General features: G+C 40.2%; 2 protein-coding genes across 6 annotated transcripts in view; one reads left to right on the forward strand and one right to left on the reverse strand.

Annotated features, from left to right (window-relative positions):
• MYPN (myopalladin) overlaps positions 1-9,047 on the reverse strand; it is a 67,294-nt gene extending 58,247 nt beyond the window's left edge. Inside the window, exon 1 of the mRNA XM_069019025.1 lies at positions 8,968-9,047. The gene's annotated coding sequence lies outside the window, so the exon portion shown is untranslated. The remainder of the gene's footprint in view (positions 1-8,967) is intronic.
• Positions 9,048-13,177: 4,130 nt separating this feature from the next.
• HERC4 (HECT and RLD domain containing E3 ubiquitin protein ligase 4) overlaps positions 13,178-26,467 on the forward strand; it is a 29,730-nt gene continuing 16,440 nt past the window's right edge. For 2 of the 5 annotated variants that reach the window (XM_069019027.1, XM_069019029.1), the window contains exons 1-10: positions 13,183-13,333; positions 14,136-14,283; positions 15,496-15,785; positions 18,540-18,699; positions 19,754-19,830; positions 21,910-22,131; positions 23,621-23,712; positions 24,933-25,063; positions 25,745-25,905; positions 26,248-26,324. In XM_069019027.1, coding sequence (XP_068875128.1) covers positions 15,542-15,785; positions 18,540-18,699; positions 19,754-19,830; positions 21,910-22,131; positions 23,621-23,712; positions 24,933-25,063; positions 25,745-25,905; positions 26,248-26,324 — 1,164 coding nt within the window. In that variant the 5' untranslated portion in view covers positions 13,183-13,333; positions 14,136-14,283; positions 15,496-15,541. Of the gene's footprint in view, positions 13,334-14,135; positions 14,284-15,495; positions 15,786-18,253; positions 18,285-18,539; positions 18,700-19,753; positions 19,831-21,909; positions 22,132-23,620; positions 23,713-24,932; positions 25,064-25,744; positions 25,906-26,247; positions 26,325-26,467 lie in introns of those variants that run through there. The other 3 variants (XM_069019032.1, XM_069019028.1, XM_069019031.1) reach the window with 3 other exon arrangements.

A 26,467-nucleotide genomic window follows, 5' to 3' on the forward strand; every position in this document is an offset into this window, starting at 1 on the left:
GTAAAATCCCTTTTTTGTAAAAAACTTTTACTCAGTTATAAAAGCATCACATTCTTTAAGGCAGGTTCCCTGTCTAAAAAACATGGAAGACACTGTGTCCTTATTTTAAATTACAACATTTTTTTTGTCCATTATTAGCCATTGTACAATATTATCTTATATAATATCAGCCTTTCAAAAATGCCTGTGACTAAAGAGTTAGCAAGAAGTGGTCACAGGCATTTCACTGTTCCCTGTACAGTTAATATTTCATTAGCTTCCTCCTACATTCTTCCTTTTCTAAGGGAAATTACTTTTTTTTTAATGTTGGGATATCTAACCAACATTTTACAAGCTGCTAGCATTGAGATTTTAAAGTGGATAGTTTCCCCTTATGGTTCAAATAGAACATGCATGAGCTCTCCCTGGAAAGGCTCATGTGGCTGAGTAGGATCTCCTGGAAGTTACCATGCAGAGTTTGGCTCACACCATTCTTCCTCCTGTGGTCAGCACCCTCAGACCTCAATGATTTGTAGAGCACATGGCAAATACTAACACGCAGAGACTGGCAGTTGCCCAAAGAAGCAAAAGTTGATGCAACCTCTTATATCAGATCAGCTTTAAAAATCAGTTAGAAATTGTGATAAAACCAATGAGGACTCCTATCTATACTATCCAGTGTCTTGGAGACTATGTCTGGTAATTGACAGAAACATAGGATCAGAAATCAATGATTAAAATTAATAACCCAGAAGCCGGGTTTGATTGCTGGGTATGTGCTCTTCCATTTATGACTCTTTGGGCAAGTGAAGCTGGAGGAAGCTTGATTTGACACTGATGCCAAAGAAGCAGATTGATTGAAAAGTGTGAGATCTATAGTCAGGGCTATTGCTCCCAGCATCACCAGAGACTGTGGGATCCATTTTTACACCATAGGATTTGACTGTCCCAATTGCAAGGCATGATTAGACCAAAACAGACCATAAAAGGGGATCTGATAATGCCAGTTCTACTGTCTTCACCTAATTTAGGAAACATTGTGATATGTGAGATTTGCCTTCTACTATGACCCCTCTCCTTCCCTGTCTGCTTTTACTTCCTCACTTTCTTTCTTTCTTTCTTTCATGTCTTTCCTTCTCTCGTTTTTGGTAAGAACCTGGTGTAGCAGACAAGGCTAATTTTGCTGTGTTGTTTCAGGTCTGCAACTGAGACAGCCCCAGCCTGGAGCCCACTGCCTCAGCCTGATGCTGGTACAGGTGTGCAACATCTCACTGGAGCTGACACACCAATGAACTTGTTTTCCTGGGATTTCATGTAAGAGAGGGCACTAAGCCAAACACTGTTTGTACTTTTGCTTTTCCTTTATGGGTTTTGCTCTCCTCTCTCTCATGGCTTATCTAAATTGTTCTTCAGATAAAGCAGTATTAGACCCTAGAAGCTACAGAACCATCACTTTCAATTTGTTTTCCCTTTCTTCAGAACATTCATCTCCAAAACGTATAATAAAGGATATTCATAGCCATAATTAATACCAACTGAACATGTTGTCAGAGTGGCTGGTACAAAGAGTGGAGGTATCTGCCTACCTAAAACTAAAGGAAAAAGAAATAGAGGAATATTGCTACAGTGAAAGCCATATTATGTACTTTATACTTTGATTATTTGAACTTCTTGTGTTACTTGTAGAAAAGTTTAATTTTTTTCTCCTGGTAGCTATTTCTATGGTTGATATTAAGTTGATATTAAGTAGATCTGACATCTACAGTGTCTGCCTTTGTTAACGGCTTGCTGTTGTCCAGAGACAGGAACATAAATGCTTTTGACTTGGGGTTGAGATTAACACAACAACATGTTGTGAACTGTATTTTTAAAAGTGGATTAAGAGGCAGTCCAGGGAGGCGTATTTTGTAACCACAGTCTCTATTTCCAATTACACATTCGTCAAACAGAGATTTACAGTTCACTCCTTATTCTTATCACTTAAATGGCTTCACACATCTAGAACAGAGAGCAGAATTTAACCCAGGCTACTTGCAAAGAAATTCCCAAAGCCTGAAAAATCAGGGAGATTTCACTGAGAGTCTATTTGCAAGTGGTTTTAACATAAAAGAACAAAACAAAGTGTGGCTATTATTTGTGGAAACCTGATTAATGTGAGTTGCATGGTAATGAGGAAAATAAACTCAAAGATTCTTGACTTCTGTGTGAGCTAAAAACATATGTACCCTATATATAAAATATAGGTCTCTTCAGTATCTTTTTTCTGCTTAGGGGTAGTATCTTTCCAGTGTTGTTTGGTCTGTATTAGAGGCCCTGAGGCCTACAGCAAATTAGGGCTGGGCAGGTGGCAGAAGACTGAGGCAGCTCAGGGTGGTGGCAGTGTAGATCAGGACCCTTAGGATTTTAGAGAACCCAAACCCAGAATGAATGACTGGTGTTTTGAGCATCAGAGGCTTTTGAACCTGTTCTAGACAACCAAAACTGTACAAAATACCAGCTCGAGTCAGATGTTTAATAGGACAAAACATTCAATAATGCAGTTGCCAAAATTGTACTTCACAAGATACACCCCTAATTAGAATGTCTTAAATGGTTGGTAGATGAAAATAAGGAGAGGGCATTCATTTATAGTCTGTATGTAAAAAATAATTTCTTGAGACCTCTTGCTTTCCAGGCACATTCAGATAAGAGTGTTAGTGTTTATCAGTAGTGGCATGACAGTCAGCCCATCTCTGAACCTGCGGTCATGGGATCACCTCAGCTAGGTAGACCTCAGATAAATAGGCTGGAGAACAGCAACATGATTGTTCAGAGAGGTGACTAGAAGAACTGGCTAGAGATAAGAGCTTGGTTAGGTAGATTCCATAGAAATGCATGGCTTAGGTAGCAGGAGAGCATGGTCTGAGAACAGTTTGCTAAAATATGACAAAAGCAAACTCCATGGAATGGAGAGCCTGTGTATAGTGTATTGCAGTGGTGCAACAGTGTGAGCTGAGGGAAGGGGACAGAGCTGGGCAAGACAGGTTATATCCACACCTCCAGGGAACCTCTCATCTCGACACATGGGGGCAGCAGAAAAGCGTGCCAGTCTTTGTGCCAACAAATAAAAGGCTGGAATGGCTCCTCGTGTGCGGGAATCGCGTTGCCAGGTTATACCCAGGAGAGTGCCGCTGAGTGCTCTGTGCACAGCGACCTGCCTGGCTCTGACTGCACTGACAAGGGGAAAAGGCCTTGGCAGGAGTCCTAGGGCTTTGAAAATTTTCGTCCTTTGCATTAAAATAGGGTCATTTTGATATGAAAACATAGCTAGGATATCATCCCCAAACTCTGACTCCCATTAGGTGGCTGGAGTTCCTGTTTTCCCAGCACTTTAGTGTGTCACCTCACTGGGCACACTTGAGATCGGTTTACCGGCCCCTCCCGGTGATTCTGGTACTCTTTCCCTTACGCTGCCTCATCTGTCTGGAACGCCTTCTCTCAGGCCACTGAGTCACCTTTCCACTTTAAATGCTGCATTGCAACACTAAACTGACTTGCATTATAACATAAATTGTAAAAAGGTATATGACACGATGCACTGCGAAATTTTATCTATAGGTACTGATGAAGCTTCAGAACACCAGGAGGTTTTAAGGATATAGCACTACTGACAGATTTAATAGATTTCATTTTTAAAAAAGGTCTTTCATGTCAAAACACAAGTAAACTTTCAGAAGTGACAGAGATGAGAACTAAAGGAAATTGTTAGTACCAGCTTATGAAACACCATCAGTACCAGAACCATTCTGTTTAGCTGAAGAACAAATAGCATTCAGGTAATGTAAGCTCACTTACATGATCATGACCCAGAAAATTCCCTCAGAGCAACAACAGTGGGAAGCACCGGCCAGTCTGACTAGCCAAGCAGATGGTTAGCTATGCCAAAGGTGCCTTTTTCACACGTATGTAAGACAGACAAAGAGTGAGGGTAAAACAGAGAAAGGAGGATATGACTTTTCTTTTAGGAACTTGAATAGGACCTCTAATTTATTTCAAATAAATCACCTTGAATCAGAAATATCAATGAATACTTTCCCAGGCCAGTGGTTCTGCTTTTTCAGTTGTCAGTCTCCAGAACTATCAAATTTTGTACCAGTCAAAACATTATTTACTCAGTGGAAGGAGTCAAAAGATCTCTCACAGAATTTAAAATACATTGTGATCTGATAAACCATGCATATTACAGGCCAAGTTTAGATCAACTGATACATCAGTGACATATAGTAATGCCTTCTGCTATGCCACCAGTTATAAAAAGGAATTCTCTTTCTGGGTAGGGTGCCTTTGAAAATCCTTTTTTAAATGTCTCACTTTTTTGCTTTAGAAAAGGAAGAATATCGGAAGACTTCAAACTGTGATACTTAGAAAGAAAATGCAAATATGGTAAGTGTTTTTCATTTAATATGATTCGCAAAGGCCTTTTAAAGCACAACAAAACCTTTTTGGCATGCTTTATTGTTGATGTGGGGCTATGGAAATTCAACATTTGAACTAAATTTTAGATGTAATGCTCTTAATGTTAAATCAGGACAACAGGGTAAATCAAAACATCTATTTTGTGAAGAAGTATTTACTAGTTTGAAAAGTCAAAGACAGGATATTCATGTTTTCATTAATGTTTTCATTAAATAGTTAAAAATATATGGTTTAAATTGTATTACATTTTTGTTGAAAATTTAAGGACTTGCCTGTGGAGATCCACTTGTGTATTCCCATTTGAGGTGCTTACATACCTTCACATTGGCCAAGAGTTTGATGTTAGAATGACTAGAGGCAGTCACCTAAATCTTAACTCACCATTTTTTGAAAATGACAATACACATTTTGTAAGCACATAGTTCAGAAAGTCTCAACCTCAATGTTTATAACCTGTGGGTATGAAAACTATTCCTGCTGTGTGGAGTGGATTTGTCGTGCGTTTTGCTGCTGAACGGGATTGAAAGGTGTTACAGAGAAGTGTAAGTGGGGGCTGGAGCTGCAAGGGGAGCCAGAAGTGCTGCTCTTGTGCAGTGCTGAATAGAGTTCACATGAAATGCAAGGAGTAGAAACGTGGGTTTTCATACTTGACATACTCAGTTGTGGGGTTTTGAGCTGTGATATAAACCCATCAAGACTCAGCTAGTTTAAATTGGCCATTGGCTTCCACTGAGCAATAATTGACCTATCTCAGGGTTTGGCTTGGAGGAAAGGGAAGCAGGGAAAATGACGGCTTTGAGTGGCTGGGGAGCATGAAGAGAAAAAACTCAGTGGGAAGAACTTCCAGAGTTTTCCCAGCTGTATTCAATATAATAATAAAGTTGAAAATCCAAGAACCAATGGATAATTTGACTCCCAAGAATGAGCACTCTAAGAACAGTCTCTTGCAGATACAATGACTTTCTGTGCACTCCCACAGGCTCCTTTCAATTGTGCTATTGGAAGTATTAAGGAGGAATAAAAGGATTGTTTCCTGCGTTTGGAAGACTCAGGAAAGAAACTCTTTATATACTGCCTGCTTCCTAATCCTGAAATACTTGGTGTCTATTTCTGTGGCACAAGAGAAAAACTTTGGATCTTTTGCAGAGATGTGAAGATCTCTCTGGCCTAGATCCCGAGATGCAGGATTTGATGGAGCCACAGTTTTACATCAGAAAATAGTTGATGAGGAATATATTACTAGCTTGTAGTTTTATTCTCTTTATGTTGATCAGTATATGTCCAAAGGAAGTATGGTGGAGTCAAGCATGCTATTTGAATTTTTAATGTCTCAAAAATTAATGTACAAAAATTATAAGTTTCTTGAAATATGGCTATAAACATAAATTTATTTGATAATTCTTGAGCTTTTAAATTTCACTTCAATATATGTATACTTAAATTATATTTTTAAATCCATTTAATTCTACTTATCAAATGGTATTTCTTTTAACTTGCTGTGGGCTTTTCAGAAAACATCAGAAAATCATTATAATAACAGTATCTGTTTTGTTGTTACTTGGGCAAATAGTTCTATATCCAGGCAAAATTAGCTGTAAAACTAATGGTGTGGGAAGTTTCAAAATGAAGATTTTAAAACTGTATGTGTTGCTATTAACTATCCTAAACTAAAACTTTGCCAAAAGATAATATTGTTCCTAAATTTGACTTGAAAATGTGCAGACACTTTAATCCCAAATACTGAATTCTTAAGGCGTCATTGCTGATACAACGCACTGGAAATTACAACTGTTTGTAATGGCTATAAATGGAACATTTCTGGGTTCTTGCCTATTAGAATTCTGCAGGAAAGTGAGTAGGGATTATTATAGTTATGAACAGACTATTTTTGATACTTATGGTTATTATAAACACAGAAGACAACACAAACAGGTTTATTATGGTGATGAGCTATTTAGAGGCTCAAACTTGAACAAGAGGTCAGGGAAAATTATAAAGATCACATAATTTGCCTCTCAGAAAAGTGATTTTTAATCCTAATGCTGCTTACTACAAAGCAACTTGTTCATGAGACAAATAAGCATTCCTTTCCTTCATTAAAAAAAAAAAATATACTCAAAGGAATTTAATTTGTAATATTGATACCATCTGTTAAACAGCCAGTTTGCCTGGCTGAGTTTGCTACAAGCTATAAGCATCTAATAGTGTTTGTATTGAGTTGTTTGTATTTGCAGAAGCTATATCACATTTGGGCACAATATTTTTTGACAAGTCTACTGGCTAAAATATTGTGAGTAACTGTTTTCTGATGAAATTGGTGTTCCAAGCTGACTCTCCTGTAATCTGTCTGGCTTTGGATGTCTCCACTGGGTCATGCAGTGAACAGAAGCTGCTGTGTCAGTTGGATACTCTTGAAATGTCTTTTCCTGAGACAGTCTCAGGAACAATCTCACTTAAATCTTTGGGGTCCCAAGCTCTAGGACTACTCTGAAATTCTATGTGAAAATCTCTGAAGGTCTGTGTATGTTTGGGAGTAATTTTGCTACTCTAGAACCTTGCCCAGAAGCTGAAAATAACTCTGCATTATTCTTCTATGAAAGCAAATATGTATGTGTAAAGTGGGGAGTATCCAGTACCCCTGAAATTATCATTTCTAACTGGGACCAGTGATCATATTTAGTGGTGTCCTAGTGACTTGCTGACATTAACGACAAGAAAGCCTTCATCAGGCAGACATAGGTGATGAATCACTGCTACCTCCTTCCCTATCCAAGAAAAAAACACAGCTAAATGCAATGGAGGTTTGGCACAAGTGGCTGCTCTACTGTTTCTGCTTCCAAAAGATATACAGTTGCTTTGGCTTCCCCTTTCAAGCTTGAACTTTTAAATGGAAGCAGTTTGTTCTACACTGGTAGACCAAATAAACAAAGAAACATTATCCCAAAAACACTGCAGTGAAATAGGAGCATCCAAACCACTCATACTAAAAAGTCAACAACAAAATTGGCAGCACTTTGCACCACTCCAGTGTCAGTAAACAGAAACAAATTTTACAAATTTGTGGCAGTTTTTCTTTCCTAAATAAATACTGACTTACGAGACCTCTGGGAACATAAGGAGTCACTGGGTTTCTCTATATAGGAATCGTGTAGATAGCAGCAGTGATTCTATTTTTCACAAAGTTATGAAGATTTGATTGCTCAGCTCAATACAGGTCACTTACCTTCTGTCTCCAATTTTTTTTTTTTTTAATTTTTCTAGTGCCAAGGTTGAGACTTTTAGGAAATTAAGAGTTACAGCCCTTCAAGGACTCCAAGCTCTGACTGCTCACATACAAATTCTGTGCAAGAGAAATTTAATTTTCCATCTGTCCAAGACTCTTTGACCACTGTAAATATTTAATCCCCTTTATGAACAGAGATGTCCTGTACTGTAGTTGATACAAATGTCATAGATTCACTCTCACTTTGACACCACACTTCAGTCCATGCTCTACTAAATATCTGTTGGTTGCTAACAGCACAGAAGAGATCTTATAGAATCATGCCTCTCTGGGCTTCAGTAATACATGTTAAATCACGAATGTTGTCCCAAATTAGAAAAGCTGCAAAGTACTGTTCAATCATCTTTACTGAACAAAAATATCTGTGTTGCAAAATAGTCCCATATTTCTGAGTGATAACTAATAGCAGAAACAGCTCTATGTAGTTTGAATGTACTAGTCATGGTTTATGCCTCAGTGTTATTTTCTTCCCAGCTATTCTTCTCAGAGTGCTACCCCAGGAATAGAGAAAACAGCATGTACTGACAATTGTTTAGGCACAGGGCCACAGGCTGTCACACCCAGCTGATGGCGGGGTCCTCTGGCTTCCTAGAGAGGTGTGCTGTGCCTCCTTCCCTCCTAGCAATGAGTGCTCACATCCCTTTCATGGCATGCCTCTTCTGCCCTCTGATATTCAAATGTTTCCTCACAGTTTCTCTTTTCTCCTCATCTGCAAGCATTACTCTGGTCTAGGATCTTTTCCTTCACTATTTCTGTTCTGATACGTAAACACAGCCATGCCTGTCTTCCTACTGCCTGGAAGTTGGATTTGTTTTTTTGCTCTCAAATCTTACTCCTTGTAAAGCCAAGGACTTTATCACCCAATAAGTGGGGTAGAGATAGAACTGAGTATCAGGAAAAAATCAGTCTGGCTTAATAGAAAGGGACTTTATCATGTTGTTTCTAATTTTCATATCAGCCCATTTTTTTCTTCCATTCCCAGTTCTATTCCAGAAACAACAAACCTAGTTCTGTGAATTAAATGCCAGCTCCCACCACACCCCTAAGAAAAGAGACCATCCATGTAATTTTCACAGTTAGTTTTCCCTTCTGCTGAATCCCAAGCCCCCTGAGAGAACAGGTCCCTCCTGTCCACCTCTGTTTACACGAGCACCTTTCTTTCTTCACAATCAGGTCACCCTGTGCTTGGGATAAGAAATTACACTAAACAATCCAACATGGAAATTTGCAAAGAAGCCAAGAGTGCTCACCATGAAGTGTTGTGACCAGGCTGTGTGTGAGCCTCAGTTCTGGTCCTCTCCTGTGCCTCTTTGTTCTCCTGAGTGCAGGCTGCTACCTTTCTGCCTGCTCTTTACGAAATAGTAAGAAGGCTAATTTTAGGGTGCTTCATCATGCTGCCATGCAAAGACACAGTGTCATGTCAGAATCAGCAGCATGTGGCACCACTTGGAGCTATTTTATAAGCTGAGGTTCAGTGTGTTACCAAATTGGTCTCTGCAGGGCACAACCCACTCAATTATTGATATTGTATTCCTGTAGGATCGCATCTTAAAAATCAAAGGTCAGTTGTGGCCTGACCAAAAGCCCAGTTTAATGACATGAGAACTGGTGTCTCAGCATCCAGCTCTTAAACCAAAAAATCCAAAAGATTACATGGGAATTTCCTGGTGCTCAGTTAGCACCTGGCCTGCTGATCTATTTATAACAGAAAAATTCATGTAATAGTGTGAAACATCCCTTCAATAGGAAGAAAATATGCCACATGTGGGAAGGGGCTGCACTCCCAACCCTCTGTGTAGGATGCTCAAAAATGTTCAGCATCTTCAGCCCCAACCTGCAAGTTGCCTGGGCACTTGTGTGGCTTCTGCCATAATGCCAGGGCACAGGGGAGTCACTCAGTGCCAGCTTGTGTGGGCTTGGGGACACTGGATCCACGCAAAGGTTTGTGAGTGCAAGAGCTTCATCCCTAACACAAAGGTCAGCTTGTTTGCTTCATTATAGACTCCATGTCCAGGGGTCATCCTTGTCCTTCACTGCTTTTTCATTTTCTTTGCATTCATCATCCTATAAATAGCATTCCTTTAGCTATTTCAGCTATAGTTTGTTGCCTGAGAGGATGAGGGGAGTGGGAGGTTGCAGGTTTTTGGTTTTGTTTATCTTAATTTGAAGGTATGTCTCCCCAGTTTTCATTTACCCAGCCCCCTTTATCAGATGCCTCGAGTTAACCACAGAACTTGCAATGTTATCAATTTAGTATTTCTATAGTGATTTATGTTCACAATCAGGTCAAAAACTGTTCAAGTTGTTTCAGCATGTTGCCATCAGTTAATAAATAATTGGTTGTAATAATTGGTAAGCACACTTGCATTTGAGCTAACCAGAATTGTTTGTGAGCAGGGTGGGCAGGCAGGGAACTACAACATGCTCAGCTATAAAGTGGCAGAGCATATAAAACACATTCTCTGTGCATGTGTGAGTTGTCTACATGGATACTGTGAAGAATCTAAGGATGAATCGTAAAATAGAAATGGCATAAAAGGGTCAGACCATCCCTTGTTTGTAAGGCTATTTGCATTCTAAAGCCTTTTCTTTGTCTTAATCAAGAATATTCTACACAAAGGCTTCACACAAAGGTTGGCAATTTCTCACAGCAAAATGCTGACATCTCTAATTTCACATTATCAGCTGTTCTGGACACCCATTTCTATTTTCTGTAGTCTGCGACACATCAAAGTATAAAGCAAAGGGGTTTGAAATGTAGAATTAAAATTTATAAAGTATGTCCTGGCTGTTGCCAGGAGAAAATGGAGGCAGAGAGCAGAGTCCATCTCTGTTATTAACTATACAGAAAGTTTTATACCATAACACTGTAGCCTTCAAAAACATGTATATTAACTGAAAGATGTTTTCTAGTAATTGAGCATAAAGTACATATTAGTTAACCCTATATATGATTATTTCCCCATTTTTGTATTATCTCAGTGGAGGATTAACTGGGGTACAATTTAAAAACCACAATTGTGCTGACAGCTATCACCAGGCAGTAGCCAAGCCTTGCTATTTTAATAATGGCAGGGGAACTGAAAATAGTTTCCTTCTTGTTGTGACCATCAGTAAGAAGACTGTGCAATGGTAATAGGAAACCCTCAGTGCTAAGGCACTTACAAGGAAATAAATTCCACCCCTGAAGTTAAGCAGATTTACATTTCTTGTTTTCACTGGATTTTGTATCTCTGAGGGTTTTTTGCAAGTGCTAGAATGGACATTGGGAATTTTGGGGTGCAAGCAACCCACAGTTCTCTTGAGCACTGCAGCTCCAGAACCCCATTGTGGCAGGTTTAGTGGCAGTGGGTGCAGCATGGGTTGTGCCGAGAGGCACGGGGCCCAGGCAGTGCTGTGGCACCAGAACATGTTCTCCCTTTCCCCCACTGCCTGTGGGTCTTTAGCCCCAGGAAGGGGGGATCCCCTTAGGTACTAAGACAGGTACAATATGGTTTCTCTGGCAGAGAAAAGAAAATTTGCTAAGATAGGTGATAAGTAGAATAAAAATATGGCTTACACTTTCTTTGAAGACACATTTGAATTTTTCAATTTACAGTATTATGATTTAGGATTAAAATAATTATTTTAAATAAAATAGCTACGTCTGTTTCAGAGGGAAGTTGAGATTTGTGCAACACTGTATGTTTTTTCATCTTTATATATTTTTTATTTAATGTGTTAAGGCAGTTATACCAAGTGACTTTTCCTTGTATAAAATTGTAGTGGGCATATAATATTCTCTTCAAGTACATGGGCATATCCCCACATGCTGGTCAGAGGACACATTGCACAATGAATGCCAATATTTAAAATCCACTTCACAGTGTAGTTATTCAGTTACTACTCCTTTGGGCTCACAAATAAAAGGAAAAGAAAGTTTAGAAGATAACAACTGAAATGTTTTCCTCCATTTGCTCTGTGCCACAGCTCCTGCTAACCTTCCAGTCTTAGATGCAGAATGGCAAAAGGCAAATCACTCACATTTCTCCTTTAAATAGCAAAACTGGGTATTTGCTACCCTGAAAAGTGCTGCATCATTTAGCTTGTGTCAGCTACGCAGCAATCTCATTTTCTCTAGGTATGAATTTAGTATTTCTGGTTTGAATCTTTACTGATAAATCTACAACCACAAATCCTGAGAAGCCCTGTAGGATTTTACCTATTTACATATACAAAGGAGTGTTTAATGGCTGGACCAAGACATCCCATTTGTTGGGATGTTGTTAAATGATTTCCATTTAACAAAGGGCAAAAGGACACCAAACACAGAACTTTCCTTACCCACAGTTTGCAAAATCACTTGCTGTGAAGTATGCCTGGTCCTGGCCTTTTTTCACTTCCTGACCTACATAAAGGTGGATCCTACTATAAAGAGGCTGCTAAATAAGGAAATCTCATTTGAATTCCCAACCCGGTCCAATTACATAAATTCCAATGGATTTTCCTCCCAGTACCAAGCAAAATACCAGGGGAAAAAAAAAAAGTTAAAAAATGCGTCTGGCATGTAAACTTTTCTTTTAGTGGTTCCACTAGAGACACGTGTTCAGTGAAAAAAAGCGTTTTGCCATGCCCACGTTGGGTATGCTCTGACACGGAGAAAAGCTTGTAGCCAGACTAGAGGATTCAGAAAACTGCATTCCTTTGTGCGGGAGGGACAGAGCAGAGCCCCAGAGCCACGCCGTTCCCTGGAGCAGGAAGGCCATGGAGGGCTGGAGTTCACACCGCTGCCTCCCGCTGCAGCAGCAGCAGCGATCACCCGCGGGGAACGACTCCGTGCTCTCACAAGTTAATGACGCGTAATTGGAGTATGAAGAACAGTTTGTTCCTGCATCTCCCTGGCGGATCCAGTTCCTTCCCACTCACTGATCTCATTCTTTTCGTGCCCTCAGAGATCAAAGCAGAGGCTTCTGCAGATCTCCGTAGATCTGGGTAAGGAACAGCAACACGCGCCCAACTGTCTGAAGAACTCTGCAAGGCAGGCGAAACACGCCATAAGAAAGACCTCTTCTCAGGGAGCTATTTGCCCCAGGACACACTTTCTTTATTCTCAGTTTAAAAACCGTGATACGGCTCTGTATTTTGCGCTCACATGTGTTCCCATGCCAAGAACGCGTACAGCTGCAGTCACCACCGGAGGGAACACCCGAGCTCCGTGCCCAACCCTGCGCTTCCCCGAGCACACCAGGAGTACGAAAACATCACTCCGGCGCTCCTCACTTCTTGGGCCTCTCCTACGACTCATTTTTGCTATCAGCTCCTCGCTCCTCCCAACGGCGGGAACCGAACCAAGCGGTGACTCCCAGACCAACGTCCCTTTCGGAGCTCCGCCGAGCCCGGGTGACGGCACCGCACCGCATCCCCGCCCCTGACCACGAGGCCGGGCCGGCGGGAGGCGGGCGGTGGAGCAGGCGCTGCGGTCCCGCCCGCCGAGCCAGCGCCTGCGCGGCAGCGGCGGCCGGGCCCTGTCACCGCGCCCGGGGCTGCTCACGCTGCTCACGCCCCGGCGGTGGCCGGCGAGCGCCTGCGGTGGGCAGGCTGCGGAGGGGAGGGGAGCGGAGCGCTTCGCTACCACCGGTGAGTCCCGCGGGCCTTAGCGGAGCCGGACGCTGCCGCCCTCGGGCCCCGCGGGGCGGACGAAAAAGCGGCCGGGGCCGCACTCGGGCCGTGGGGCCCCGCGGCAGGACTCGGCCGGAGGAGCGGGGCGGGCCGGGCGGCGGTGCCGTGGGGCAGGTGCGGGCGGGCCGGGGCAGTTGGGACTGGGCCGGGCGGCGCCGCTGAGCAGCTGCGGGGCACGGAGGGGTCCGGCCGCCGCCGGGCCGCGCCCGCCGCTCCCTCTGCACCTCAGCGCGGCGGGCCCGGGGAGCCGAGCCCCGCCGAGGGAACATGGGGCCGCGGCGAGCGCTGGGGCGGGCGGAGTCCCCTCACGGGGCACGGCCTGAGCGCGCGTCAGCGCTCAGACGGCGGCCACAGCCTGCGCGAAGTGTCCAGGCGCTTCCCTACCGCCGCCCTGCGCTCCCCGGCGGCACAGGACGAGTGCGGTGCTTTCCCCCCGTCCGTGGCGGCTGTCGGCACCGGGCCGCTCCCGACGTCACGCGCGGGAGTACCCAGCCGCTGACGGCGCGAGTTGGCTCTCATGACCACCCACACACCGGGGTGAAAGTGTGCCGTGATTTGAGATCAAAGTTCAGAACTTTGGCTACTGACTCTTAAATGATACAAAACAAAACAAGCCCGCCTTCCATGGAAATACTTACATAGTTCAATAGAAAGGAGAACTTTTCTTATTTTTTTTCCTGCTGGAGATGGAGATAAATCTTGACTACAGAAATCGCAAAGAACTATAATCATACATCTTTTCTATCTTCTTGTGTTGCAGGTTGAAGCAAGTCACTGCTACAGATGTGTGACATGTGCTGTTGCATAGCTATGTCCTAACTGAAGGCGTCTTCGTTTTGATGTCCCCTTCTGAATGTGGTAGGATATAGCTAGGGAAATATTTGATCATGCCTCACCTCCTGAGATAGGTAAACAGAATGCAATGTATTTTAAGTTTTTTGGCTGTTTTGGTTTGGTGTTGTGTTTGGGTTTTTTTATGCAGTCACAAAAATAAGTGTCTTGTTTACTGCGTTTTGACTTATGCAGAGAAAGTAGCTTATCCCGTTGTGCTGGCAAGAGTTCTGCCCTTTGATGTATGTAACACTTAGATGTTAAGTGTTGGCTTGCTTCTTTGAGCAGTTTGGGATTTAGGTACTTTATACATGTTATGACCCTGCAGAATGTCTTCTAAATAATGGTCACAGATGAAAATTTATAATAATTTCGCTTTGGTTTACATTGCCTTTTAAATTGCTGTGAAAATACAGGGAAACTTACTATCATGGAAATGTAGTATAAGTAGTAGTGAAAGCATTGTTGAGAATTCTTAGTTGTATGCACTACTGCAAATGAAAGAGAATGGTAGCTTTAGCTTTGAATCCTTTCCAAAAAGGTACAGAGTCTGTCAGCACATATACTGGTAATTGTAATTTAGGGATTAGGGGTGTGGGCTGGCTGGCTGAGTTGGTGTGTGTGGCCTCCTGTTACTGCAGAGTAACTGAAGCTGTAGCTGGTGTTGAATGCAGTGCAAGATTGTGGACTTGAGTTTCAGCTATTTATTTTCTTTTAAATTGTAAGTTCAGTTGACTCATAGTTGTCTAAATGTAAGGACTGACACAGCATATTGTACTTGCTATTGCATAACTGGATTGATCGGAGCTGACCAATTTTTTCCAAGCTATGAGTCAAGTGTTTTTCTTGATGATCTTGAGGCAATACACAGTGCTTGCTGGAGTCATGCAGCTCCTCAAATAAAGAAAGTAGCCTGTGCTATCTCCTTGGAAGATATTTGAGGTCATTTCCACTGGCTGGAATTGGTTGCAACTGCAAGTTCGTATAAATTTGGATTAACGATTAAAGAAGTTGTACAAAGAATGATATTTTAAGTTTTTGAAACAAAGTTTTATCAAACCAGGGAGCTGCACATCTTAAAAGTTGTATATGAAATGGGAAAGAAAGCATTTTCCTGCAGAGTTACCGCAAATCCTGTCCAAGAAAGCAAATCATGCTCTTAAAAATTGTTCAGGGTTTTAATACATTGCTATAGAGAAAGTGAGCTCATGGATTACATGCTATATAGAAAATAATGTAAATGTTGGGGACAATACTGAAAGATGTACATTTTCCTTTTTTCTTAACAGCTACGCAGAAGGAATATTCTAGAAAAGTGAAGTTGGAAGATCTCTGATGAAAAGAAGTGTAAACATGTTGTGCTGGGGCAATGCATCTTTTGGACAGCTTGGATTGGGTGGAATTGATGAAGAGATTGTTTTAGAACCCAGAAAAAGTGACTTTTTCCTAAATAAAAGGGTCAGAGATGTAGGATGTGGACTGAGACATACTGTTTTTGTCCTGGATGATGGGACTGTTTATACGTGTGGATGCAACGATCTAGGACAACTAGGGCACGAAAAAGCCAGGAAAAGACCTGGTAAGTTTAGAAGCGGTGAATTGTGGAGATTCCGTGCAGTGGTGTGTGTGGCTTTTGTTTTATTGTGCTTCATCAAAGTCAAGATTGCCAGTGTCCGTGCATATGCCAAATTCATGCACAGTAGTTCTTCCAAGAATGGACATATTTTTGACTGGAAAAACATTGCTTTGCTTGGATGGGTTCTTGTGACAGTTGGAAACAACCAGCTGTGAAACATGGCAGTCCCTCCATATTTTTGCCTGCTGTGCAGCTGGACAGTGCCACTATTTTTTATTTCAAGCATGGAATCACTTTGCCTAAGGCTGTGGGAGACTCGGTGCCTGCTTTTAATCTCAAGGGGAGCTGACCTGCTGTAGTGCATGGATTAGCACTGTCCGTTTATGTATGGGTTTGGCTGTTGGAAAATGGTGGAAATGAGTATTTGGCATATCACAGTTGAGAAACATGCAGTGTGTTTTTAGTTGTCTAATATGTGATGTACAGCAGGTCTGATTAAAGCAATGTTCTCTTTTTTTAAGAGCTAAAAATAAAACTTTTGATAAAAGACTTATGAGCATATGCAGTGCTACGGGGAGAGGATTTGGAGAAGCCTAAAGGATGCTGTGTAACACTTCTCTGGGCTTTTTCTTCTTCCCACCTATGTTCTGTGTGTGTTTCTGCTCCTTCCTAGTGTGGTTCTGGAGCAGAAGTGGGTAAACATCTTGCAGGGACTGCAGAGGAGTGTGCACATGGGCTCCCTTCAGAGCTTGCATGTGAGTCATAGCTGGTGCTGCTGAGAGCCAGGGAAGAGTGCTGCTCACACTGCTTAGAGCAGAACATAACAAACTGGAAAGGCTTTCTAAGACTTCATTCTAATCACTCCTAGAGCAGTTTTACAACTTGTATTTGCCACAAATTTTTCAAATGGAAATGAGGTGTCATTTGGTATTTTAGTAGTTCTCCTTTACTCAGTTTTGGTGCCAGTTAAAGAGATATATATATATATTTTTTTTTTTTTTTTGAGATGTAGCTTTTTAAAACTAATTTAGACTTCTATTGGAAATCAGTATGTGGATATTAAACTGATAAACTTTAATCCTGTGCAAACATCTGCTTCCTGAATGTGAAGAGAAATTCAGCATGTTAAACTTACTCTGACTACTTGTTGCTGACTTTGAAAATTATGCTGAATTGTCTTTTAAATCTAAAGGTTACAATGAAAATATCTGACTTTTAATTTGTATGACTTTTCATATGTAGTGGACCTGCTATAATTTTTTCTTTAACATGCTCAGACACATGAGGATTGTAATCTCTGTAATTTCCATTTCACCTAGAGGTTACTGATAGTACTGCTGAGTGTTGTCATATGAAGTCAGAGCATTGGGATAACTCACTTGCACAGTCTAAAGAGGCTTGGTATCTTTACAGATGGGTGGATGCTCTCTTTTGAATGTATTTCTGTTAACTGAAGATAATTTTGTTGCTGACTGTGTGTCTTTTCTACCTCTGTGTCCCCACTGCCTTTCCTCTTTCTGGCTCCTAGAGCTCTGCTTGCCATAGGGACTACATGAATGTTCCTTAATCCATATTAGGCAGACTCAGGCTGGCTGGTTCAGCAGCTGGGGAAGATTGCCTGAGCTAATCTGTGTGCTGGTGCCCCAACTGGAGAGTGCTTCCATGACCTCTCCCACTGGCAGAGCTGTGGGAGGCTCTGATGAGTGAATTGAGGTGGTAACCTCTTTAGTCAGACCAGCTGTATGCAATAAAAAGAACTTATATCTGCTGCCTGTGTTGGTTTATTTTGGAAGCTGAGTGCCTGTCATGCTGCAGATAATGTTAGCTACTGTTTTGAAGTTGACTTGGGCTGTGCTAGGCTGTGTTTAGAGAGCCCGTAACATTGACAATACACAGGCTTTTCAGTACTGTGCCGTTCTTAGGCTGGAATAGAATTTGTGTTTAAAAACTGGGAGTAAAATGTTCAAGCAGTCCCTTATTTAAGGGAACTACTAAAAATTCCAACCTTAATGACAGGTGCTGTTGGTATTTCTCAGCTTTACTTACTGCTGAAATCGAAATGTTAGACTTTTGATCACAAATTATAAGCCCAGAACCAGACTTTGAGTCTTTCCAAATGTATTGGTGCAGGCTACTGGAAAAAAAAATCACAGATATTTTAGTGTGTGCTTTTCAGAGGCATGCTGTATGTCTAGACTGTAAGTCTAGAAAAATTACTCTTTAGGATCTGTTTCTACAGTATTTTTGTATTATAAAGATGATGATGTGTAGCTCATTGAAAAATCAGTAGCTTTAGTCTGTAATTTGCCCTGCCTTGTTTTGCAGGCTTTTTCTTAATAATGAATAGGTGAATTCAATTTGCTGTGGTGGAATGTTTTCCTCTTACATAATGCCCACACGTGTAGTCATTTGACAGTAATCTATTTGACCTTACTGTTAACTGAGTTCCTGCACATTTTCAGATAGCGAGGTTAGAAGGATCCATTATGATCAAGCTGCAGGGTTTGTGCACTTCTGTATATTGCTCCAGAAACAGTCATTATTTGGTTACTTTGGGGTGTCAAATTTGACATATTTCTCCTAGAATTGAATGTTCATGATTTTAAATAAAGCGTGTTTCAGCAGAACTTAATGGGCTCAGTTTGAACATCACTTCAGTTGATGTCTTAGTACTGTGTAAAACTGTTTGGAACAACCCTAGCTTGTTAGTAGCTTTTTTTTTAAAAAGTAACTAATTTTATTTATTTATTTTTTTAGAGCACGTTGGTGCACTGGATGCCCAAAATATTGTAGCTGTATCATGTGGAGAAGCCCACACTCTTGCATTAAATGACAAAGGTCAGGTATATGCTTGGGGTCTGGCTACTGATGGACAGCTTGGCTTGCCTGGAACAGAGGAATGCATCAGAGTGCCCAGGTTAAAAATAGTACATAATAAGTTGCCTTTTTGTTTAATAATGTGCTTAAATCACATTGGTTAAGCTATTCTACTGTTATAGGTAAAACCATATAAATATAGAAAATGTATATTAGCTATGACACTTGAATGCTGTGTGTAGACAGTTTCTCAAAAAGTCATCTTATGTGAGAAATGTGTTACAGGTGTGTTTGGTTTGATTTGTTGCTTTTTGGGGTGTTTTTGTTTGGTTTTTTTTAATAGTCTTCCACTAAGAATGAGACTTACTTTGGAAAAGTAGGATGGATATTTTACGAGTATGAATGCCATTTTAGAGGAGTTAAGGAGAAGTAGTGTTAAACTTTCAATTTGAAGAAGGTATATTTGCTGTCTGATCTTTGTACTTCAGTTTTTACCCTAAAGCTTTTCAACTGTCATCAAATAATACACCTTCTAGTTAAAAAAATTAATGTTGGCCAGGATCACATGCTTGTTTTCAGAATGCCTTAAGCATTCCAGCTACCTGAAGTCCACACACAAACGTAACAATTCTTTGGAACCTTAGTAATTCATGGCTACAATATTCAAGATGTTATTTCTGCATCAAATCTAAAAGCCCACAGGTCCTTTAGAAACTTTTTTCCTCATCCAAAGTTTAAAGCATTATTAGTTTTAATGCACATGTGGGTGTATTTGCAACTTCTTTATAGTATTGTGTAATGTGTATTAGCTCTGTAAACTGAAATTTTGGAAACTAGAAAGAATCAGTTTATTCTTGCATTCTGTGTTCGTTCCTCCATTCAGCTGTGTGAGATCACCTTCCCAGCACATGAACCTCCCTAATTCTTCACTATGGTCTTTTACAGACTTTATCTATTTGAAAATAAGGCAGAACCTGACCTTAAAAGTTGTAGAAAAGAAGCAGTTTTGACTTCAGGTTTTATTAAATAGTGGCTAATTAAAGTTAGGATGTTTAATATACTTCAATGAAAAGGATTCACATTTTGTATATTACCCTTTATTTCATACCGTGATCTGATAGCTTAATTCTTTCTCTGTTTTCTTACCCCAATAGAAATATTAAAAGCTTATCAGAGATCCAAATTGTTCAAGTTGCTTGTGGTTATTATCACTCGCTAGCACTATCAAAAGGTAAGCCAAATTCTTCTTAAGTTTTGTGGAATTTCTTACCAGGGAATTCAAAAGTTTTCGGCATTTATCTTATCTTTTTTTGAAAAGCAATGTGTTTATAAAACATGCTGCCACTTAACACAGGTGGGATTTCAGGTTGGTAGGAGCAGTGTAACTTAATGATGGAAGCTTGACTTTGAAAAACAAATGTACAAATGGATGTTGAGTTGTGCTTTTATTTCTTTGAGGAGGCATGTGTGGTTTTTTTTTTTAATTCTATCATCTGACTTTCATGTAACTTCCTTTTTATTTTGTTTCTTTTTCTTGGTCCTGTATCTTTCTCATCCTACTGGCACGCTGCTCTGTCCCTGGTCTGTTTTAACCTGTGACCTCAAGTTACTGAGGCTTGCAGGAATGACTTCCTTGTCTGCTTTACTATGGCAAAGCCTCTGTTTTTTGGTGCTTCCATAGTTAAAATGCTGTGTCACGTATTAGCCACCTTTTGGAAGTTTAAATAGCTCTTCAAATTTCTGCTGGGGCTGTGACCCCACACTTAGTTGGTCTCACTTGTACTGCATGTCTGGTTAGTGCAGCTCTCCAGAAATGAGCATGAGTTTAAATTTGCTGTTTGCTTGTCTTATCATGATACAGGAGAGTTGTGGCCAAAACTTCCACTTGGACAAAGTGGCTGCTGAAAAGGGTTAATGGAAACTTACTAACTCGAAACAAAAATTCCAGAAAGATTGTAGTTTGTCAGTGTTTCTTAATAATGTGAGATTAAAATATGAAGCAAGTAACTGTGCTCATAAGGTGTTCATTGTATGGAGATTGATTTTTTTTTTCTTTAAATACAGTAGTTTATACTGACTATGTGTGCATGGATTGTGTATGTGACTCTTCATGGCCTCATATTGGGTGTTTTCCATGCCATTATGTAATTGCCATGCCCAGGTGTAATTACCATTATAACCCAAAGAAATGCCTTTGTTTTCAGGGCAGGCAGGCAGAGCTTCACAAGTAACCCTTTGCCTGAGTTAAAATCAGCAGTAGAATGTGGGGAGTAGCAGAGTTGTGTTGTTATGTGTTCTGTTGGTCAAAGGTGCAAGAATGTCATAGGAACTTGTGATTTAAAATTCACTCAGTGTTTTAAATAGTTACAGGCTTCAAGTACAGCATCACTATTTTCTTGCCAGTTCATGGATTTGCAGCTCAGTTTCTGTTCTTGACATGCACAGTTGGGTTTTCTGGGTTTAGTTGTTCATATAAATAAATAAAATCTGAGATACCAGTACTCCAGAGGATGGGTTTCATTGTTTTCCCATCTTGATAAAACTGTTATTGGGAAGGTGGAGATGGGAGAGACATAGGAAGCATTTTGAAGGTAACATTGCTCTTGAAAACATACCATGTCAGCAAAAGTAAATTATTTTGTGTTTGGGTATTAATCTTTAGGATAGTAAATACCTTGGCAAAACACTGGTTGTTCAAGAGAGTATTTTATTTTGGAAGCAGTCTTAACATAAATAGGTCTTTGATTGTCATTCTTCGAAGTGTTTTTTTCTTTATAAGGCATTGAAAGATATTATAAACCTTGTGCTTCATTGATTGTATAATGAAGACAGTATTTTAAAATATATGTCTCTTAAACTGTGTGTAAAAATTAAGTATCTTACCTTAGAAAATCTTAGATGAGGCTTTTGATTGGTAATCGGAAAATTTTGCATGTCCAGGGTGCAACTTTGGCAGATCCCAGCATAAACATCTGTGCAGTAGTGGAACTTCCCATGCAGCAGCAGTGTCTTGTTTTGTAATAAGCAAACTCAGTTGACAGGAATGTTAAGAGCAGGTTTGGGGGGGGGGGGGGGGGGGGTGGTGAATGCAATTTAGATACTTCCAGTCTGATTAAATGTTTGAGTTGAATGCCTGAAAATTACACAAGGATGCTTAGCTTGAGAAGTCAGCAATTTGTATGCATTTTCAAACTCAAAAATATATGAAGAGTAGTGGTCTAACCTTAAGTTTTTCTTACAGTGGATAAACATTGTTTTATTAAACTATATTAATTTTATTTCTTGGTTGTGTATTTTTTCCTTCAAACAGGAAGTGAAGTGTTTTCCTGGGGACAAAACAAATATGGCCAGCTGGGCTTAGGTTATGAGTATAAGAAACAAACCTCTCCACAAATGATTAAATCTCTGCTGGGAATCCCTTTTGCACAGATTGCTGCAGGAGGAGCTCATAGTTTTGTACTAACTCTTTCTGGAGCCATCTTTGGATGGGGACGCAACAAATTTGGGCAGCTGGGTCTTAATGATGATAATGGTAAGTAAGCATTGCTTCAGGACAGTTTCATTGCTGAAGGCATTGGGTTGTGAGTCCAAAGAGAGCTGTATTCCTAGGAAAGGAGCAGACAGAACCAACCTTGTTCAGTATTGTTGGAGTGTGCCAGTGCCACGTGAGATTGCATGAAGAAGACACAGAGGTGTTTTCCTCAGCTGTTTTGTAGTGAGAATTCTGACAGTGTTATGTTGAGATCCTTGTCTGCTTGACTTGTTTTCTTTCCCTGTTCTACATCTTCCTGTAACTTAATGGGATTGAATTAAAATACTGTGCAGTAGTTACGGATTGAACTGAATTTTGTGTGTATGAAATTGCTTGGCAAAAGCAGTAATTTATCAAAACTAATTGGTTGTCCGTAGTAGTCACATTTAAGCCATCTTCATTTTTTACTGCCAATTACTTTTACATTTCTTTCTCAGGCCACTTTTGATAATCATTCAAAAGTTTTGGCTAACATTTCTGAAACTTCCTCTGCTAGGGGGATGGCACTCAATGATTTTTAGCAAGTGGTTAGGTTAGACAAAAAGTTGTTTCTTTGTTGTTTGTGTTGTGTTACATGCATAGTATCTGCTCACAGGGCTCCAAGATGGCAGTTTTTGCTGTCAGGCTCCTGTAATACACAGTTTAGTAATGGATAATTTGTAGATGGTTTCATGAGTTCAGATTTTCTTACTGGTTCGTTGTTGTCAACCATTTAAAATAGGAAAAATGTGTTGTAAATAAAATGCACATCTGAATGCCTTAAAAATTGTCACATTCATGTAATAAGAAAATTACAAGTATTTTTCAGAAATCATGGGAGACTTGAGTTGCTTCTGCATATTCTTTGGAATGTGTGTAACCCCAGGCTTTTATGTAGCATCACTTCTCAGTAAAATCCCTTTTTAATGTCTTCATAGGGTTTCTTGCAGACATGTTAGCATGCCTGACGGGTTTTAAGACATTAGCACTAACATTTAAAAAAATTGCCTTTGTTCAAAGTTGACGTGTTCTAGTGATGGAGGGAAGTTAGTTTTGCTTCCTGTTTGTTCAGTGCTCCATTCTGTTATGCAGTTAGTAATATATAAATTACTCTGTGCATAAATAGACTTTCCAAAGAAGACCAACTGACACAAAAACCTGAAGCACATAAACAATTCAAAACAATGATTTTTTTTTTTTCTTATGGCCAGTGCCAGGTCTAATGTACTGTTCATATTTAGTGATCTCTGTATTGACATATGATCCTGTGCTAGTGAAAGTGAGACCATGGGCTACAAAGTTTTTTCAGAGTAGTAGTCCCTGTTTTTCCTGTAGTAACACTTCCATCTCCAAGATCCATAAACTCAGTCAAAGGGCTTGTGTTATGGTAACAAATTTGAAGTGCTTGCTTGATTAGAACTAAATTAGAATAAATGAGCAAAACTATTTGGGTTTTGATATTTATTGTCAAAATAAGTGACCTTTTTTTATTCTTTGTTGAACCTTTCAGACAGGTATGTTCCTACGCTGCTGAAGTCCCTGAGAAGTCAGAAGGTTGTTCATATATGTTGTGGAGAAGATCATACTGCTGCCCTTACGAAGGTACAGGATTTAAAAGATATGTTTATGTTTAGATATGCATATGTTTATGCTCCAATTTTTTTTATGTTTTCAGGAGAAGGTGCTACCTGAACAGGAAATAATAAACTGAATTCTAAATAAAATTTCTTCTAAATTTATGGGATTAAGTTGAGGAAAGATTGGAAGAGTGGTTAAATATTTGAAAAAAATTACCAAATACAAGAAATCTTGCATTCTAAATGCTTATTTTCCTTTTTCATGCATAGAAGTTAACTTCCAACTTGCTTTAAAGCTGATGGGCTCGGTTGAGATGCTGAATGTACTGTGAGTGTTTGCACAGATTGTCACCCATGTGTATGGCTGCATTGTCCCTTGCAGAACCAGGGACTGGTACACCTTTTGTAGGCAGTACTGTGTTTATGTGTGAGCATTCCCCAAGTCCTTCTGAAGTTCAGGAAAACCTGGCACTGTTTGCTATCCTGACTCAGTGACTGAGGCTGTTGGGTTTTCTCAGCGGATGCTGCAATTTTAGTGATGAATTTCCAGCTGAGGGCCAGGCTGATGCAGAGCAGAGTTGAAAGAAACAGATTTACATTTTCAAAGCATCTGAAAATGGCAAGTTTCAGAGTTGTTGTAAGGTAAGGTGTATAACTTCTGCAAATGTTTCTGATTAAAACATTGAAGGTTTTGGTTAATTTCTTGATTAATCAAGAACACTTAAAAAATTACTTGCCTTACAACAATGTTGAAATTTTTTGGTTTCTTAGGCTTTCAAAGGCTGTTTCAGTCATACTGTGTATCATCTGCTGAGCAGGGCAGCTTCTTGTTTGCTAATCACTTTATAATTTGTATTCAGAGTTTCAAAGCCGAAGTATACTTTTTAGTAGTGTGAGTTTGTATACTGGTGAAGTTCATCAAGAAAACTGGAAAAGAGGAAAAATGAGGATTAGTATCTATAAATTACACAAGTTAATGGCAGGACTGTTGAATGATAATAAGGAAATTAGATGAGTGTGATTTAACACAGGTAAGCTAATATTTCATAGCTGTGCCACATTTTCATAACTCCAATTATCTTGTCACTCTTCTGTGTCTCAGGACCCTGTTGTGCCATGTATATTTTCTGTCCTTTCCCTGCAATGCCAAGATCATCAGAAAAAGATTTATTAAAACCCTATTTCTGTGGAGTTTCTTGTTCTGAGGTATACAATCATCTTAATTTAAAAAATTTATTTGTTTAGGAAGGTGGGGTTTTTACATTTGGAGCTGGAGGCTATGGTCAGTTGGGTCATAACTCTACCAGCCATGAGATAAATCCAAGGAAAGTTTTTGAGCTTATGGGAAGTGTTGTCACGCAAATCACCTGTGGCAGGTAAGGTCTATTCTGTGCTAACACTGTGAATCTTACAGATCATTTCTTTTGTATAAAACTTCATATCTATTGCACTATGAAGCGGGGGGTTTCTTACCCTTTGTGGTCAGGGAAGACAAGATGACCCCTAACAAAAGATAGCTAGAGATATTTTTGGGATTTCAAAAGCATTCATAGAAGAACCAAAGGAAGTTGTATATTTGAGAGGTTCTGATTTTCTAAACTGGCAGTGTGAGCAATAGTGTGAAGTGTGAAAGTGTTTGTTGCTGTCATTTCATTTCATATTGAAGAACAAATGTGTTTGGGAAAGTACAAAATAGTTTACACAAATTCCCAACTGGTTCTTCACAGGCCTGCGAAAGGAGAGGGGACATCCAGAGTTGAGCGGGATAAGGGAAAGGAGATGCAGGCCGTCTCTAGACATTCATTTCTGATATGCTCTAAAGGTCAGACAGGGGCTAAGCACTGGCAGCTCCATTCTGGGAATTTTTCCATAAAAATGGAGGATTGCCTACTGGAGTATAAGTGGAATATTGCCAGTGGCAGTGCATTGCCAGTAGAGCAGTGGAGCGTTGGGTCCGACAGGACCTTTAATGCTTTGTTTAGCACAATTCCTGGACAGGCCTGCACAAAGCATGTTCCAGTGATTAGGTTTGTGTTACTGAATTCTGTTTGCCCTAGGCAGCACACCACTGCATTCGTCCCTTCTTCTGGAAGAATTTATTCTTTTGGACTCGGAGGTAATGGGCAATTAGGTACTGGGACCACCAGTAACAGGAAAAGTCCCTTCACAGTGAAAGGAAACTGGATTGCCTATAGTACTCAATGCCCAATGAGCACAGGTAAGCAGCATCTGGTGTATTTACTTTTTGGTTACCTGTTCCTTTATAGTAGCTTAGAATTCTTGAGATTTAAACTAAATATGGGCCATAATCACTTTTTCCAAACAGTTTAATTCCACTGTGCTCTGTTTTCATGGTGTAGGAATTACATGCCTGTGCTGCTGGGTTAGGGCCTCTGGTAGCACTAGGCCTAGAACTTACCTCAGGGAAAGATGGTCTTAACTATTGTATCGAGATTCTGCAACAAGGGAACCTTTTTGTATCTGAGTGTTGATTGCAGCATCTTAATAATTTTTCAATTTCACATTTTCATGGTGGCCTGTTTTTTTATTCCTGTTGCAGACAATGAGGAGTGCTATTGTGTAAAGAGAATTTTCTCTGGTGGGGACCAAAGTTTTGCACACTACTTTTATCCACAGGTAACAAATTAAGTATAATTTGGTTCCAAAGCTTGTCAAAGTTAGATTTTAGGGGTTTTGATGCATTTTAAAGGATTTTGATGTTGAAGGTGCATGTGGCTGTATTGTAAAGTTTGTTGGAGCAGTGTGGAAGCAAAAGGCAC

Source organism: Aphelocoma coerulescens, chromosome 6 (genome assembly GCF_041296385.1).
Source record: "Aphelocoma coerulescens isolate FSJ_1873_10779 chromosome 6, UR_Acoe_1.0, whole genome shotgun sequence".
In the NCBI taxonomy this organism is placed as follows: Eukaryota; Metazoa; Chordata; class Aves; order Passeriformes; family Corvidae; genus Aphelocoma; species Aphelocoma coerulescens.